General features: G+C 39.6%; 2 protein-coding genes across 4 annotated transcripts in view; both read left to right on the forward strand.

The window, feature by feature from the left end:
* The first annotated feature begins 1,965 nt into the window (after positions 1-1,965).
* si:ch211-282j22.3 (ER degradation-enhancing alpha-mannosidase-like protein 3) lies at positions 1,966-11,762 on the forward strand. 2 transcript variants are annotated; one of them, XM_061074210.1, is made up of 21 exons: positions 1,966-2,319; positions 2,429-2,864; positions 2,990-3,035; positions 3,536-3,636; positions 4,225-4,264; positions 4,386-4,498; positions 4,714-4,867; positions 5,077-5,211; positions 5,389-5,494; positions 5,654-5,751; positions 5,904-6,029; positions 6,134-6,217; positions 6,752-6,835; positions 7,009-7,133; positions 7,286-7,451; positions 7,679-7,836; positions 7,944-8,061; positions 8,316-8,489; positions 8,714-8,879; positions 9,002-9,193; positions 9,508-11,762. In XM_061074210.1, the coding sequence occupies exons 2-21, from the start codon at positions 2,704-2,706 to the stop codon at positions 9,774-9,776; spliced, it is 2,616 nt and encodes an 871-aa protein (XP_060930193.1). In that variant the 5' UTR covers positions 1,966-2,319; positions 2,429-2,703; the 3' UTR covers positions 9,777-11,762. The 2 variants fall into 2 exon arrangements, with proteins under 2 accessions (XP_060930193.1, XP_060930201.1); XM_061074218.1 differs by having other exon boundaries at positions 1,966-2,116.
* Positions 11,763-14,134: 2,372 nt separating this feature from the next.
* The window catches only part of npdc1a (neural proliferation, differentiation and control, 1a), a 20,112-nt gene continuing 16,956 nt past the window's right edge, over positions 14,135-17,290 (forward strand). For both annotated transcript variants that reach the window (XM_061074433.1, XM_061074441.1), the window contains exon 1: positions 14,135-14,372. In XM_061074433.1, the coding sequence (XP_060930416.1) occupies positions 14,267-14,372 (106 nt within the window). In that variant the 5' untranslated portion in view covers positions 14,135-14,266. The remainder of the gene's footprint in view (positions 14,373-17,290) is intronic.

Here is a 17,290-nt window from a genome sequence, read left to right on the forward strand (position 1 = left end):
GAAATGTATTTGCATAGCTTATTATCATACACAGGGGTCATTCAGTGTGCTCTGTAGGAATAAACCAAGCATAGCAGTACAGATGAAATGCATCGAAACATTATAAACATTATATTTATAATAAAGTATAGAAAAACACAAATTATATATTAAGATACATTTATTAAGATACATTTATTTGTCCCAAACACATGCACAGACATGCACAAGCACACTCATGCAAGGAGGGAAATTTAACCTCTGCGTTTAACCCATCTGGTGCAGGACACACAGAGCAGTGGGCAGCCATGTACGGTGCCCGGGGAGCAGATGTTGGGGGAGTAAGGTGCCTTGCTCAGGGGCACTAGACAGGGTAGGGAGAATCCTCTTGGATTTTTGGACAGATCAATCCAGGTTCGTCTTTTTGTTGTTTCTCCGTGGAGTCGAACCAGAGACTAACCAGAGACCTTCTCTGCCCATAGTCTAAGTAAAGTGCAGGATTAAGTGATGTCACTGGATAATAATAATAAACATTAGCATTTCATCCAGTTTAGTTCACCCAAATTGCTTTTATTGTCATCATAAGTCATAATAAACCATCAGCCTCTGTGACAGTGGGTCTGAAGTCCTGTTTGGTTTCAGGGAGGGGAATGTATGAGTTGGAGAGAGAGAAGAACTGGAGAAACAGGAAAAGTATGTTTGTTTGTTTTCAGTGTGACTTACATCTTGCATCATTGTCACTGCTTAGTTGCAAAAGTAAAAAAAAAAAGAAAAAAAGAAGCCTTATCAATATATTAGGCTCTGTGTAAATAAGAGCCTAATAGATTAATGCATGCTACTGGGCCATCATTCCAAAATAATGTGGCAGGTGTTAGAGCAGCATGAAGATCCATACCGTGTGTTGGGGGGCACTACTTGTCTGTTGCTATTTATTTATTAAGCGGTTGCATATTTTGCCTGAGGTCAACTTTCCATATTAATAAATTAATGTGTATAAAATCCAGGTAAGGAATAAAGGTGACACAGAAGAGGACTAGTTGTGACATCATGTGGGCCTAAAGGAGCATTGCATTGACATTGCAAAAGAAAGGAACCAGACCAGAAGTGGTGAAATAGGACGAACAAGTGAACTTCCTGAGTGCTTTTCTGTCTGTAAAGGAATTAAGGTTTGTTAGTTTTTTTTTTAATTACTTGTGCTCTTATTCAAAATGCCCTACAGAATAATATATATTGTGTGTAAAAATGTAGACAGAAACATAACATTGTAATTTGTCAAACTAGTCGAGGGAACTTCTATCTATATGACAGCAATGAAACAACATTGCCTAAAGTCACTAAGTTACATTTAATGAGGGCAGAAAAAGGAGAATTCATCATTTTAATTGTTCTTGATTTAACTGCTTTCTGCAACACAATTGATCACACAATTCTAATTGACAGAATACAGGTTGTAAAAAGTCCATATCAATGATTTGGTTTCCTCCTCTCTCCTCTATTATGTGGTGTCCCACAAGTTTTGATCCTTGGACCGATCTTGTTTTCATTGTATATGCTTCCTAAAGGCCCCACTCAACTCTTTAGGGGTCCGCTGTTTCCCATGTGATCTGGAGGAGGATAAAAGGGGATATTAAGGCTAAACACAGTGTAAATGATTAATAATAATAATAATATTAATAATAATCATTATGATGGTGATGATTCTTATTGTTATTGTTATTCTAATTAATCAATTATTAATAATTTTATTCGTTTAACGGTATGTTGTTATATTATATTATATTATGTTATATTTTGAGGTGTCAGTTTATAGCCTTAACTTACTCAATCTAAAGTCAAACCACATGAAGGACAAACTGGGAACTGAGATATGTTAAAAAACTATGAAGTGAGGGCAGACATCAGAGACAACGCCCACTTCCGTATAACGGGGTCGTCGACAGGACCAGCTGCCCAATCAGCAACCAATGCGGAAGTGAAAACGGTTTCATTTCATGTAAACTGAGCTGGGGGCGAGAAAAAAGCGACCCAGGCATCAGCAGCCTCCTCCGGGTAGAGGAGGAGACCCAGCCCGGACTTTGACAGCTCCGTGCGGACGTGTCAGCGACCAGTCAACCCAGTGACACAGCCAGCTTACACGGTTCGTTACCGGGGGGAAGATGCTAAGCTAACTCCCTCAAGCTAACTGTCTAACAAAGATAAGCTTGAAGCTAACCTTGGCAGCACTGCTAAAACAAAAAGAAAAAAGAATGACGTTGAACTAGCAACTTGTTAGCTGGCTAGCGGCTGTGTGGTGGCTAGCCAGTGTTAGCATCCACACTGTGTCACCCTGGCATCCCTTTGGTAACTACCTTATTATTTCATACCTTCATTAATCCTCATATTCTATTACATTTAAGAAGCGTTAGCAGCTCGTTAGCTTCCTCCAGCTAGCCTCTGTTTCTCTCCACAGGCTAACATTACGAGGTGTTATCAGCTGTAGCCTGTTGTTCTAACACGGATAGCGGTCAGCTGGAGGCGTGTGTGTGTGATGGACGCAAGAAGACAGCATCAACTACAGGACATCCACGGTGGAGACATGGGACATGGAGTTGGACTCTCCACCGGTATGAACATCACTGGGGCCGAGCAGGAGGACACCTGTGCCCGCTGGACTGCTTGATTTTCTGTGGGCGTTGGACAAAGGACCGGAGCTTCAGTGTCCACCTTCACCCGAGGCTAGAACACATGATGGGGACAAGAAGGACACTTCTCAGGGTCCACGCTGCTGACACTGGGATGATGATGATGATGATGATGATCAAGACCCTGCTGATCACCAGTCTTCTGGGCTGGGTACAATGTCAGGAGAGCCACAGCATGACACCAGAGGAGAAGACCGTTATCAGGTGAAGAATGTGTAGATAAATATATTGATGCTGCTAATCTGTGGTTATGAAAGTCTCTGCGATATTTAAACAAATTTATGTTGCATTTTCCCATTTGATTAATTTGTGTTTTCCACTTTTTGCAGGGACCAAATTGTTGAAATGTTCGATCATGCTTACGGGAGTTACATGGTAAGATGTTAACATGGATTTCTCTCCACAGTCACCAAAGTGTTTGCTCATTGTGGGAACTGTTGGGGTTTTCTATACATTTTATGGTCTCGACCTTAATTTGTTAATATTTGGTGCTTGAAATTGAATTAAATTGATTCCCTTTTATTTTAGTTCATTCATTTCTGGCCATGAGTTTTGTGAAGCACTTTGTAACCTTGTTTAAATAAGTGCTATACAAATAAAGTTGTTATTATTATTACATTTATACATGCATGTTCCTCTTTTCTGGAGGGAAGTATATAATAAAAGTGCTAATAACCAATACGTTGAGGCCTTCGATGCAGCCTTTATACATTGAACCAGTGGTGGGACGGAGTCCTCAATTGCATACGCATAGGACTGCTAATTTCTTTTTCCCTCTAGAGAATTTTCCACCCTCCAGCGATCTTTCCTTTATGACCCATTTTCAGCAGACTATTATCTGAAGCCTAAACCGTCACTATTGGTTTCTTTTGCAGAAATATGCCTATCCAGCAGATGAACTGATGCCTCTGAGCTGCAGGGGGAGAGTCCGGGGCCAGGAACCCAACAGAGGGGACATCGATGACTCCTTGGGAAAGTATGTTCATCATCCACTGGTATCACAAGCCTAGAAAGATCCAGGGAGGTTAATGAGGCCACAGCAGCTAAATTCCTCCAAGAAAGACATCATTCAGCATTAGTTCAGGTTTCACTTGGATTGTTGTGTCTCTCTACAGCATTCCCTCAAAGAACTGTGCTACAGAGTTTTTAAACTTGTGTCTTGCAGATTGTAAAAAAAATGATTTCTATAAAAACACCTGTACTTTGGCCTTTTATAAGAGAAAGTCCTGTATAATGATTTATTAGAAGGCTGTAAATTATATACTTTATGTATCACATGAATAACAAAGTGCTGCAAGTAGATGCACTGTATGAATGTGTGTGTGAATGGGTGAATGTGAAACTGTACTGTAAAGCGCTTTGAGTGGTCTTCATCAGACTAGAAAAGCGCTATATAAATACAAATCCATTTACCAAATCCATTTACATGTATCCTAATGTCATTGCACTGCAGACGTAACATATTTGACATTTAGCAGTCTGTGGCTCATTATAAAATACACTGGATCAATGTAACTCATGCTGTGCCCCCCCACTCACCATAACATGTCTTCCTTCTCTGTAGGTTTTCTCTCACATTGATTGACACTCTTGATACCCTGGTGGTGAGTACTTGCTGAAATGTAGTTTTTATGCTATTTCATTATTTTTCACCCTATGTTTTTGGAATTTCTTTCCCTCCTTTTAACAGTATGTATGTGTTCCTGTCTTTTTGTGTGTGAGCAGGTCTTAAACAAGCTTGATGAGTTTGAGGACGCAGTGAAGAAGACTGTGAGTGAAGTACGCCTGGACAACGATGTGGTGGTGTCTGTGTTTGAGACCAACATCAGGGTTTTGGGGTATGAAACATATTTTTTATGTATTTACTTTTTTAATAGATTAGTTTTAATTACAAAGGTGGAAGGTTTAGTATTTGACTCTACCTCAATACAAGATTATACCATTACTTAACAGAAATGTCCCTCTGTATATAGTGTTTTATCTTTCTACTGCATTTTGAACTTTTAAAAGAAACATTTAATAATATTTCTTCTCTTCATTAATTTCTCCTCAGAGGGCTCCTGGGGGGCCATGTAATGGCGGACCTGCTCCGTCAGCGTGGTGACAGGATGCAGTGGTATCAAGATGAGCTCCTGCACATGGCCAAAGAGCTGGGCCATCGATTACTGCCTGCCTTCAACACCACAAGTGGCCTTCCCTACCCTAAGGTGCTGCTTATTAATTTATAAATATCACAGGATTTTATTTTGGATCTTAATAAGTATGTTAATGCAACATCATCATTTTCATTATCGTTTTCACTTCGTTGAAAGAGAACAGAACTTATGAAGAACACACATTTTTTACTTTAGTATTCAACTAAAAATAGTTTAAACTGAATGCAAAGACATTAATCTTTCCTTCTTTGTTTTACCAGGTGAATCTGAGGTATGGTGTCCAGAACCCACTGTCACGCACAGGCACTGAATCGGACACCTGCACAGCCTGTGCAGGAACAATGATCCTGGAGTTTGCTGCCCTCAGCAGATTGTCAGGAGAGACTGTGTTTGAGGTATTACCTCCCAATCCCTCTCTATGAATTAGGCTTTTTTATGTTTGCAGTGTTTTTGTAATACACACCTCCGTGGAAACTCAGATCTAAGTTAGGAATACAGTATGCATCACAGTATATGCAGTACTGATGCCAATTCCTGAACATTCTAAGGATACAATCCGTTCTGTTTTACAGGAACATGCCAGGAAGGCTATGGATGTCCTGTGGGAGAGGAGACAGAGAGGAAGCGACTTGGTTGGGACTGTCATCAACATCCATAACGGAGAATGGGTCCGAAGGGGTGAGGCGAATTAAACACACACATACATGGTAACATCAAAACTTGAAAGAGATGAAAACTACACATTAAGTGGACTGTCAGTACGATATAGAAGACTGATAATTATATTACATACTCTTTAATTGACCTACATCGGCGCTCTCTCTTCTGTGTTTTCAGAGAGTGGAGTTGGTGCTGGTATCGACTCGTACTATGAATATCTGATGAAGGCCTATATTCTTCTCGGTGATAATGTTTTTCTGCAGAGGTTCAACGTTGTAAGTTTCCCATCCCTCCACACACTTCCTCCATTTGGCACCTGCAGTATTCTTGCTCCACATTGCATTGTTGATCTTCTCCATACTGTTATTGACTGGAGACTTTTCCCACAGTTTACTAATCTAATTTTCATGATGTTTGTCTATAACAGCACTACAGTGCAATTATGAAGTACATCAGTCAGCCTCCCCTGCTGCTCAATGTGCACATGCACAACCCCACTGTGAGCGTGCGCAGCTGGATGGACTCCCTCCTGGCATTCTTCCCCGGCTTACAGGTCAGAGAGATGCACTCCATAGATGCACTTGGTTAATCATATTAACATCCAGTAATGTGATTGTTATTTCATGTTGCTGGAGTGACATTATATTTTTCACACAGGTTTTAAGAGGAGATCTGAAACCTGCCATTGAGACTCATGAGATGCTTTACCAAGTCACCAAACAGCACAAGTTTCTTCCAGAGGTAAACCATTGATTTAATGATGTTTAGTTTATTGTTTATTAAGCATCTTCAAAAAGGTCATATCATGTTATTCATAATGTTACACAATTGGATTCTTATTTGTGATACAATAAGTTTCCTATTGATTCTAATAAGGAACTGAAACGGTAAGCAGAACAGAAATCGGCCATTTCCTTTTCAACTGAACTCATCAAAAAATATATGTGACAGACTTAGGTATTTTATTATAATAATGAAAACATCGTATGAGTCCAATATTGATATAAGGCAGCCCTATAGGTGACTGCAGGAATATACCTCAGTGTAAGTAGTATAACTCAATCAGCACCAGTACACATTATACCCCAATAGCCAGCACATTGAAAGTTATGACACATTTATGCTGAAATTGGTGTGTACATAGACAAATTAAGAAACAAGTGGAAATTTCTGTCTTGTAGCTTTTCTTAAGATATTAATCAATATGGGGAAAATACATTTGAAGAAGCTAATGTCACTAACTACTTTCTCTTTCTTCGGTTGATCTCCCTGCAGGCTTTCACTACGGAGTTCAGAGTTCATTGGGGCCAACACCTACTGAGACCAGAGTTTGCAGAAAGCACCTACTACCTCTATAAGGTGAAGCAGCTGATTGGACAGTATCACAGACAGAGTTAAACTCCACAGTATTCTTCACTAAAAAATTCTGTGAGGTTTGGGTAACAATATTGGGCTAAGCCAGTCAGAGGCAGAGTAGAGGCAGGTATTCGCCTATATAAAAAAGTGTATTAAAAGAGAATTCGATTTTTCAGGCCACTGGTGACCCCTATTACCTCAGGGTGGGTCAGTCCATTGTGGAAAAGCTCAACGCCTACACCAGGGTGCCTTGTGGGTTCGCTGCTGTTCAAGATGTCCGCACTGGGGCACATGAAGACAGGTATCATGTGAGAAAATTGCCATTACAGACATGAATGCACCTGAAATGTGAAGGTTTTGAATGTTTATGATATAAATGTTGTCGTCGAACGTCAGAACATCTCTGGTGAAGGTTTTTAAACCCGGTGTTTCTGTGTGTCATAACTTGTGTAGGATGGACTCCTTCTTCCTGGCAGAGATGTTTAAATACCTCTACTTAATGTTTTCCGAGAAGAGCCAATTGCCAATCGACATTGATGACTACATCTTCACCACAGAGGCTCACCTCCTCCCTGTCTCTCTCTCTATCACCCAGCCGCCCTGTAAAGGAAACATTACGGTGAGAACTCATCACTTACACAGGCCCACACGCTGTAGTACAGGGTTTAATGTTGAATCTCTGACTGATGCAAGCTCATACTTCAACCAGGGGTATTTTTACATGACATGGTTGTATTTGTAATGCAGAGTTAAAACAAAGACTGACACTTGAACATGTAAATCGACATAGTGTGTCAGAATGTAATGGCAGAAGTGGTTTGTTAAACTGTGGCTTATGTTCTCCAGGAGACTGTTCCTATTTCTCAAGAAGAAGATCTGTTCACACACTCCTGCCCCAGCACAGAAACGTTGTTTCCCAATAACCCTTCATTTGCCAAAACCATCCGGGACGGCTTCAAATATCTCACTGGGGTGGGACGAGTCTTCCGACCTTTACCTGTCAGGTCTGTCCAGTCACAAGGGGCTTTTGATTTTAGAGTGAAATCATTGGAGGAACCTGTTCGCCGTTGTTATTATTTAAAGTTTTAACCTATGTGTTTGTACTTAACAGGGAAATTGAACTGCCTCTCCATGATAACGGCATGGAGCCGGTGGAGTTTTTGAGAAGCATGGGCATCTCTCTCACTCCACTGCACGAGGTCACAGCAGGGGACGCTGGGAGTCGGAAGGTATTTTTGTGCTCGACTCAAAGGACTTGGAAGTTCTGCCAAAATTATGATTTAATTATTTCTTCATCATCTTATTAGCCATGATTGCTCTGTGTTTACTTGTAAGTGCTTATGCGGTAGAAAATGGATTTCTGATCTCATTTAAATGATTTATAAGAATTGGGTTAATTACGTTAACAAAGGGAAAATTGGGTCATGTCGGGACCACTGCATAAACCATTTTCCACCCATTTTTTTTATATTCATCCCTTCAGCGGCATAAAGGAGTATACAGGGTGAAACTTGTGGCAGAGTTGAGCCAGACATTGGATGAGGAAGAGGTGGTGCCTCATATTGTTCAGCTCATATCTCCCCCGTTTCTGGGCCGGACCGTCCTCACAGCCGGACCTGCGAAGTTTGGAAAGGACCTCTCCAAACAGGAGCATGGGGTGAGCTTCCAGTGGGACAGTAATATAATATGCAGTGTCAATGTCGAAGCTTGTCGTATAATTTACACATGTAGAATAGAAACAGTCTGATTAACGACTATCAAGCCAATGCCAAAACATTTACTCTTCTTCTTGAACTATGTAAATGCTGTTTTTCCTGCATTTCACTTAAACTCCACCCATTGAAGATGCACCATAACTCATAATAACTACTTGTGCCACAGGTGAAAGGCAGACTTGTGAAAGTTTCCCCCTACACTGCCTGTGGGCCAATAGAAAATGCAGGTGAACTTGAAGGCCACATTGCTCTGGCGCTGCGCGGCGACTGCATGTTTGCTGCAAAGGCTCGTTGGCTACAGGAGGCCGGAGCCATAGCAGTCATCTTTGTAGGTGAGGACCTGAAATAAGATTGTAATTTTGCCTCCTGTACTGCAGAGTATGCAGAGTTTAGTAACACCTTAACACTGTCAAAAGTGAATCTAGTGATTATATGTATCTTCATTTTTTTTTAGACCACCGTGAAGGAAGTAACAGCGATGAGACTCCCCTCTTCCAGATGGTTGGAGATGGAGACTCCACTGAAGACATTAACCTGGCTTTGGTCTTCCTGTTTAGCCGTGAGGGCGCAGTGCTCACTGATGCTCTGGAGGAACATCGCAATGTGGATGTGCTGCTGCTGCCCAAGGAGAGGCAGATGGGACACGGTGAGAGGCAGGAGGAGGGGGTGATGGTCTATATTTGTCTTATAATAAACAAATTCAACCAACCATCTTTAAATAGTTTTCAACTTCCCCTGTCTGAAACAGCACCAAGGTCCTTTGTACTGAAGACCTACATCTTTAAAAACAGTTAATATTTACACTATATACTGTTATGCTGTCTTTACTACTCAGCCACAATAGACCACAGCAAATACTCAAGAGATATAGATACATGGATCAAATTTCTCTCGCAGATGTAATGCTTCTCTGTTCTCACATTATTGTTTTGCATTTTTCTGTCTTTCCTCCTCCTCCAGATAAGGTAGACAAACCTTTTGGCATGAACATCAAACTCCGCCTCTCAGAGGAGGGGGAGCTGGAGGACGGGGAAGCCAGAGGACCCACGCTGGAGTTTATCTTGGATAAAGAAGAGTTGCTTCTCCAAGAGGAAGATGAGCTCAGAGGAGAACAACCTTCACAGCAGCAGCAGCAGTTCTGCTCGAAGGCGACAGAGAATGACAGGACTGAGCCATGTTCAGCAGATTCCTCTCGACCTACAAACTCTGGACCAGACATAAATCCCTGATCATGAAGCAGCCAAGTTTCCGAACACTGATCCTTGTCAGTTTCCGAGTGGCATGTGCCTCGGAGCCCCTCACTGCCCCACATGGAGCCCTAACTGACCCAGCCTGCATGTTTACAGCCAAGCAGTGTGAAGGCCACACTCGTATCCTGCCTTGACTTTGAAACATGGTTCTGTATTTATTAGGCGGTCGGTCAGTTGTAGCTTTTATTCCGTGTGGTGCAGGCGATTAAACTTAAGTAGTTTAAAGACATAGAAGGTGCACACAGTGATTATGACATAGATCATTAACAACAATTAAAACTTACCTCACCTTAGAGGAGAAGAACATAGATAAGGCAACAAAAAACGCCATGTTTTTATGCAATGCAGTTTGTTTTTGATCTAGATTGCACCTTTCACATGAAAAAGTACTGTTAAATATTCTGTGACGATGAATTATTTGGCCAGTAGGTGGTGTTAGCGGCTTTTACCTCGCAGTAATATAATGTTGGCAGATGAAGGAAAAGAACTGGGGCCAAGTTGGAGAGTTTATTTTACTTTTTAATAGTAAACGACTTCAGGGAATTTTGTGTGTGTGTGTTTTGCTATAGTGTGCGTGCAAGATGTGTAACAACTGTAATACCTGAGAAAGCATCTCTCCTAAAACAACGCGATCATTCAAAACCCTCTCAAACCTTTACATAGTTATCATCCAGTGAATTCTTCATGAATCTTTTTTTAAGTCGTAATTAATCATCCCATCATAAAAACATCGTAAAATGACCAAAGCTGATTTTCTTGAAAAGAATGAAGTGTGCAGTTGCTCTGCTTCGCTCCAGATGCAGTAACACAGGTTGGTCTGCGGTCTCTGACTGCTTTGCACTTTGAAACACGGGTATGATCATCTGTGTTAGATCCAAACAGAAATGACCATTCAGCCTGTCTTTGCATTTGTTTGTGTGATTGTGTGTGTGAACTTGTACTTATATATTTGTGAGGACCATTTCGAGCATAGACCTTGAGTGAGGACACTTTCGGTCCTCACTTTTTCAAAGGCTTGTTTGAGGGTTAAAAGACTTGGTTTTAATGTTCAAAAATTTGTAGTGATGGTTAAGGGACTGGCAAATGCATCATGCCAATCAGTGTCCTCACTAAGATATAAGTAGAAGAATGCGTGTGTGTGTGTTGCCTTAGCGATGTCCGTAAGGAATGCTGGAGTACAGCAAGTATTGCATCACAAGAAATGCAAACTGTAAAGATCAATTGTTGTAATGTACATTGTTTCAAAACCATGACTAACACAACTGTACTCCACTAATCTCTTGGAAGGATAATTATCTAGTTTTTGTTTTCAAGATTTAATTTAAGATTTAAAGTTGTTTTTTTTAAATGAGAAATATATTAGTCTTTCCCTCATTCACACTCTACACTAATGTCATTGTTTTTGGGGGCATTATTAAGTATAATGATTTCATGCAACAGTTGAGAACGATGCATCACGCTTTAATTACTTTGTTCATATTCAATCGCTTTTTTCTCACTAATAATTTGTCGCACGTGTTTTGGGGTTATTGTGGTACACGAGATGTGAGCTGTAGTTTGTGTGGGAGAAGCAGTGTGTGTTTTCTGTCATGTTTTGTACAGTCGTCTTTTTCCGGATGCTGCTGAGTTTATTTCTAGTTTTAATCCAACATGACTTTTTATTTTTGTGTTGAGCCTGTATGAGGCACTGCCCAACCCATATACCTCAGGACTGTGTGTAACTTATCATAGGAAAAAGGATCATGGACAGGGAGGGGGGGTCTTTTTTGTATATTATTACATTTCAGGCTATTTAATTTTAATTCTGTATTCTTTGGTTTCTGTTGATCAGTGGCTGAGGGTGAATAAGTGCCAAAAGAGATGCATGACAAGGCTCCGGTTTCCTTTTCCATATCCTCTGTCTGTTCAGTTTCTGACTGTGAGCTCAGGCGGTGCCGTCAATAAACTCAAAAATCACAGTTTCAAGCCTGTTTCCTGCTTTTATTTCTGTATTTGAGGATTTACTCTGCAATGTCATTCCAACTGGAAACAAATGGAAATTTTTATGAAGACAAGACATCCTTCTCTTAGGTTTCACTCAGGGCTTAGTCTTAAATAACTTGTTATAAGGATGCTGTTGCCATGTGTTCCTACCCTGTGTTTTTTATTCAGTAGCCATAGTGACCATGGAGATTTTTTCTCTTGCTATAATAAGGAATTCCGTCAGTAAGGCACACTAGTTTATAAAGTTAAATGTTTATGGGACATCAAAATTCAACAAAAGTGGCTTAAAATTCACTAACAGCTATCCAACGTCCAACAGATAGACTCATGTTCAGTTTCTTCCCCTGGATCAAATAATTATCTGATGTTTCTAAACTCTACCAGTTCATATTCACAACATCTTTAAGTGCAATATATATTCTGTGCAACAGCAAAGAGGTAACCACTCTTCTGTTTTATTGTATTTATTGGGTTGTGTCTCGTGTCGGATTTTAAACTTGCTTTTATTCTTTTTAAATCAATTTGCACCGATTTTTAGAAGTAGCTTCTCTAATTTTGTTGTACTGCTTTCTCTTGTACAATGACAATGCATTCTGTTCTATTCTATTCTAATTCTGTCCTCGGTATTTATTTGGATTTCAGCGTCTTTCAGCTCTGACCAAACAAACAGGCCGGGTCTGTCAGCTGCCTGAGTGTTTGTTAAAGAGTCATAGAGTTAATGGATGGTAATTGTTTGTTTATGGGAAGTGTATTCATTACTTTTTAAAATGTCTCCTGAGGCATCATCTCACTGCACCTGCTTCATTCTGCTGAACTGACAAACCATTACTTTATTTCCTCATTGACTTCAACCACCATCTTCTTTATTATGAGCTCACACACGTTGCTTAATGTGATACCGATGAATAAATGATGAGTCGTTAAAACCCTTAAACTAGTTTTTATGAAAGCATGACGTTTTTTTCACGTCATCACGTCGTCACGTAATTCCTGCGTTGTGTCCTATGGTTGTGTCTTGTCTCTCATTAAAGTGCTGCGTTCAGGTACTAAAAGGAAAAAGCAACTTTACATTACGAGACATTTAAAAACGATGATCTAAAAGGTGGAAACTTTTTATTTGTTGAAATATATTACTTATTTAATTTTACTAATCTAATATTTATTTTTTTAAGGAAATAAAATCATACATCTGAAATAAAACATAGCTTTGTGACAGGCCTATGAAGATGTATTTATTTTGTTTTATTTTTATTTCATTTCTCTTGTCTCTCATTAAAGTGCTGCGTTCAGGTACTAAAAGGAAAAAGCAACTTTACATTACGACACATTTAAAAACGATGATCTAAAGCTGGAAACTTGTTATTTGTTGAAATATATTACTTATTTATTTTTCCTAATCACATATTTATTTTTTTAAGGAAATAAAATCATACATCTGAAATAAAACATAGCTTTGTGACAGGCCTATGAAGATGTATTTATTTTGTTTTATTTTTATTTCATTTCTCTTGTCTCTCATTAAAGTGCTGCGTTCAGGTACTAAAAGGAAAAAGCAACTTTACATTACGACACATTTAAAAACGATGATCTAAAGCTGGAAACTTGTTATTTGTTGAAATATATTACTTATTTATTTTTCCTAATCACATATTTATTTTTTTAAGGAAATAAAATCATACTTCTGAAATAAAACATAGCTTTGTGACAGGCCTATGAAGATGTATTTATTTTGTTTTATTTTTATTTCATTTCTCTTGTCTCTCATTAAAGTGCTGCGTTCAGGTACTAAAAGGAAAAAGCAACTTTACATTACGACACATTTAAAAACGATGATCTAAAGGTGGAAACTTGTTATTTGTTGAAATATATTACTTATTTATTTTTCCTAATCACATATTTATTTTTTTAAGGAAATAAAATCATACTTCTGAAATAAAACATAGCTTTGTGACAGGCCTATGAAGATGTATTTATTTTGTTTTAGTTTTGTTACATTTCATTTCAATTAATTTCATTTCATTTCATTTCATTTCATTTCTCTTCTCTTCTCTTCTCTTCTCTTCTCTTCTCTTCTCTTCTCTTCTCTTCTCTTCTCTTCTCTTCTCTTCTCTTCTCTTCTCTTCTCTTCTCTTCTCTTCTCTTCTCTTAACCCCTCTCCTTTTTTTGAGTGGACCTTGAAGGCAGCAAGTCAAACACGGGCGAACACACACACTCACACACACAAACACACACACACACACACGCACACTCTTACGCCCACACTCCTCCTCTATCTTTAGCGCAGCGGTGGATTACCCAGTGCGCACTGTGGACGGACCTGTGCAGCTTATCCGTGTCTCACGTCGCGCTGAAGCCCCCCCCACCCTTCCACCCACCAACCCCTCACCTCAGACCAGTAGACACGACAGAGAGAAACCACTCAAACCAGTGCTCAGCGATGGGGGAATGACAACCAGCTCTGTGCCTGTCTGCGGTTCTCCCCGAGGATGCTGCTGCTCTCCAGCCCGAGGAGCGGACTCCTGCGCCGGGCCTCGCTGCTGCCGCTCGCCGCGGTGCTGCTGTGTGTGCTCTCCGTCAGCTCCGGCCTCCCAGGTAATAACACACAACTCACACGCCGACACACAACCACCAGGACATCACAAAAACACAACACGTCCGGAGAGTTCAGGACAGTTACACCGGAGTTGTTGTGTGTTATAATGATAAAGCTCACAGGGGGCATGTTGGGCTGGTGACACACAGAGAGGACACACGACTCCTGTGTTTTTGTGTTGTTCTAAAGATTGTCAGGTTACAACAACAAATGAGAAGCTTAAATACTGTTATATGTGTACTTGTATTCGTTGGAATAAGGAAAAGATAATGTTGTTTGCTCGGTGCGTTTCCTTGTCTTCACCTATGATTGACTGCTTAAGAAAGCTCATATAGGTTTTTACTGGTTTTGTTTATATTATATTATATATTTGGTATATAACACATTTTATTATCATACTTTTACTGTTTTCTCTTCTACTTTCACTTTGTGTTTAATTTTATTGTACAGCTTTTCATTTGCAGATATGCCTGCAATATATGGCTTTCTTAGTTTTACTCTTATAAGCTTTTATTCTTGGTACTCTTGTACTTTTAATTCCTTCTCCATATATTTATTGAATAGCTTTTCACTTATTGCTGTAGTATAAATATATATAAGCACATCTGCCTGTAGTATATTACACATATCTTCATATTTTGATATTGTACACTTTTGCTCTACATTACTGTTACTCATACTTGTACTCATACTCTTTTTAATCTTGTACTTTTTCTGTAGCTTATCACTTAATGCTCTTGTACTTTTAATTCCTTTTCCATATATTTATTGAATAGCTTTTCACTTATTGCTGTAGTATAAATATATACAAGCACATCTGCCTGTAGTATATTACACATATCTTCATATTTTGATATTGTACACTTTTGCTCTACATTACTGTTACTCATACTTGTACTCATACTCTTTTTACTCTTGTACTTTTTCTGTAGCTTATCACTTAATGCTCTTGTACTTGAGGTTCCTCTTGACCTGATTCTGAAATAACTATATGTTTATTGTTGTGATAGGAATCCTATAGTATATTTGAAGAACAGTACTAATCTGCATTTGTACCTGACCTTATGTGTTTTTATACTGTATTATATGAGCTGTAATTGAGCAAAACATTACAATTATTTATTCATATTTTTTACTATTACTTTGGAAGCTGGAAATGGGTTTGAGCTTGTTTGTGGGCACTAACATAACCAGCGTCCCAGCTTTAAAACACTGTGGGAGAACCAACAGCTGGACTGTCACATGTAATCTTTAGCCTTTATCTGACACACACACAGACACACACACAGACACACACAGACACACAGACACACACACACACACACACACATACATACACACACACACACACACACACACACACACACACACACACTTGACACACTTACCGCTTCGGCCTGCACACATATTTATTCAGACTTATAAATGTTAATAGTTTTCTTTCATTAAAGCATCCACCCACTGTGCATGAAACCAAAAGGTTGCGCAGCTTCATTTGGCCAATTCACAAGAAAGAGGATGAAGAGGATGGTGACGCAGTTTCCACCGTTTTGTCCCTGATGGGGTAAATTTGAGATCTCTGCAGATTTTCCACTCTCATTTCCTCGTAAATCTAATTTATACAAATGCAATTGTCATTATTTCTGCTCTCGGGTTCTGAGAAAACAACAGTGTGGGAAGGAGAGGGTTTCGCTGACATGGTTTCTCAGTGTTGGAGGAAAGTCATCATGTTGTCACTGAGAGATGGAAACAGACAAAGCGTGAACGCTAGAATGAAAAGAATAATATTAGATTATCTGCAGTGATAGAATTCTGCCTGTGTGAAGGGGGTTGTGCTTTCGACATGACACCTGTTACATCTGAATGCATCTAGAGAAAGTGTGTCAGTGTGTTTACGATGTGTCGAAATCACAAAACAAGGGTAAAAACCAATATTTATTTTACTCAAATGGGAAATTGCTTCTTTGAAGCTGCAGAGCAATGTTCCTAGAGACATATCTCCATTTCCTTTTTCTATTAAAGATCATTAAATGTATTGGCGGTGCTTGGAAAGCATCAAAAAGCACATCCAGTGTTGCAGTGAGTCAGCTCTCTCTGGGCAAATCATGGAGTGTGGCAACAGCATGAAGAGCAGAGCAGGTCAGGTGTTTGATCCAGCAAATATTCACACATCATCATGTGTAAATACAGGAAGCGTTCTCAGAACACTGGGTTCTAGAAGAGGGAGGGAAATCCAAAAATCTCCATAAAGCCAAATTAATTACAAAAACTGTGTGTCGCCTGCAGATATACAGAATTAATTGCCTTCATTTGCAGAATTTGTTTCTTGATTCAAGTTCAGTGGCGCATTTGGAATCGGGAGCACAAGAATATTCACTTTCTTCACGAACAATTTCTTTTCATTTGCATGTTCTTTCTCTGGAAAATGGCAAATTCCTTTGCGGAAATCATGTTTTTGTTAACAGCTCATCGCCACCAACATCTGACCGTACATAAAAGCTCTGAAGTCTTGTCTCTTTTCAAGTTTACATATTTGTCAGCATCTTCTACGTGCATGCAACCTCTTCTTCTGACATATTTGTATTCTTTTTGTGTCTATTGTGTGTTAGAAAAGTCATCAACACGCTCCCTCGCTCGTGGGGAATTCTCTTGACACTATTCTTCCACTCGCCAGCATTTTTTAGCCAGGGTGGCTGGAAGGAAATACTCCAGAGAATGTCCGAAGAGACTTCTCTCGTACAGCCCCTCTGGTTCAGGAGACTATCCTCAGTCCATGTCTAAAAGCAGCTTCATGTTTGTGTTTATCTCTCGAACTTTCATATTTAACTCTGAATATTCAAATTCAGTCTGATGATTGTTGTGCTGCCATGTTTGCCAACTTTGTCGTTGACCAAACCCACATAGAAACGGCCTTTTC

This window comes from Limanda limanda, chromosome 1 (assembly GCF_963576545.1).
Source record: "Limanda limanda chromosome 1, fLimLim1.1, whole genome shotgun sequence".
NCBI lineage: Eukaryota > Metazoa > Chordata > Actinopteri > Pleuronectiformes > Pleuronectidae > Limanda > Limanda limanda.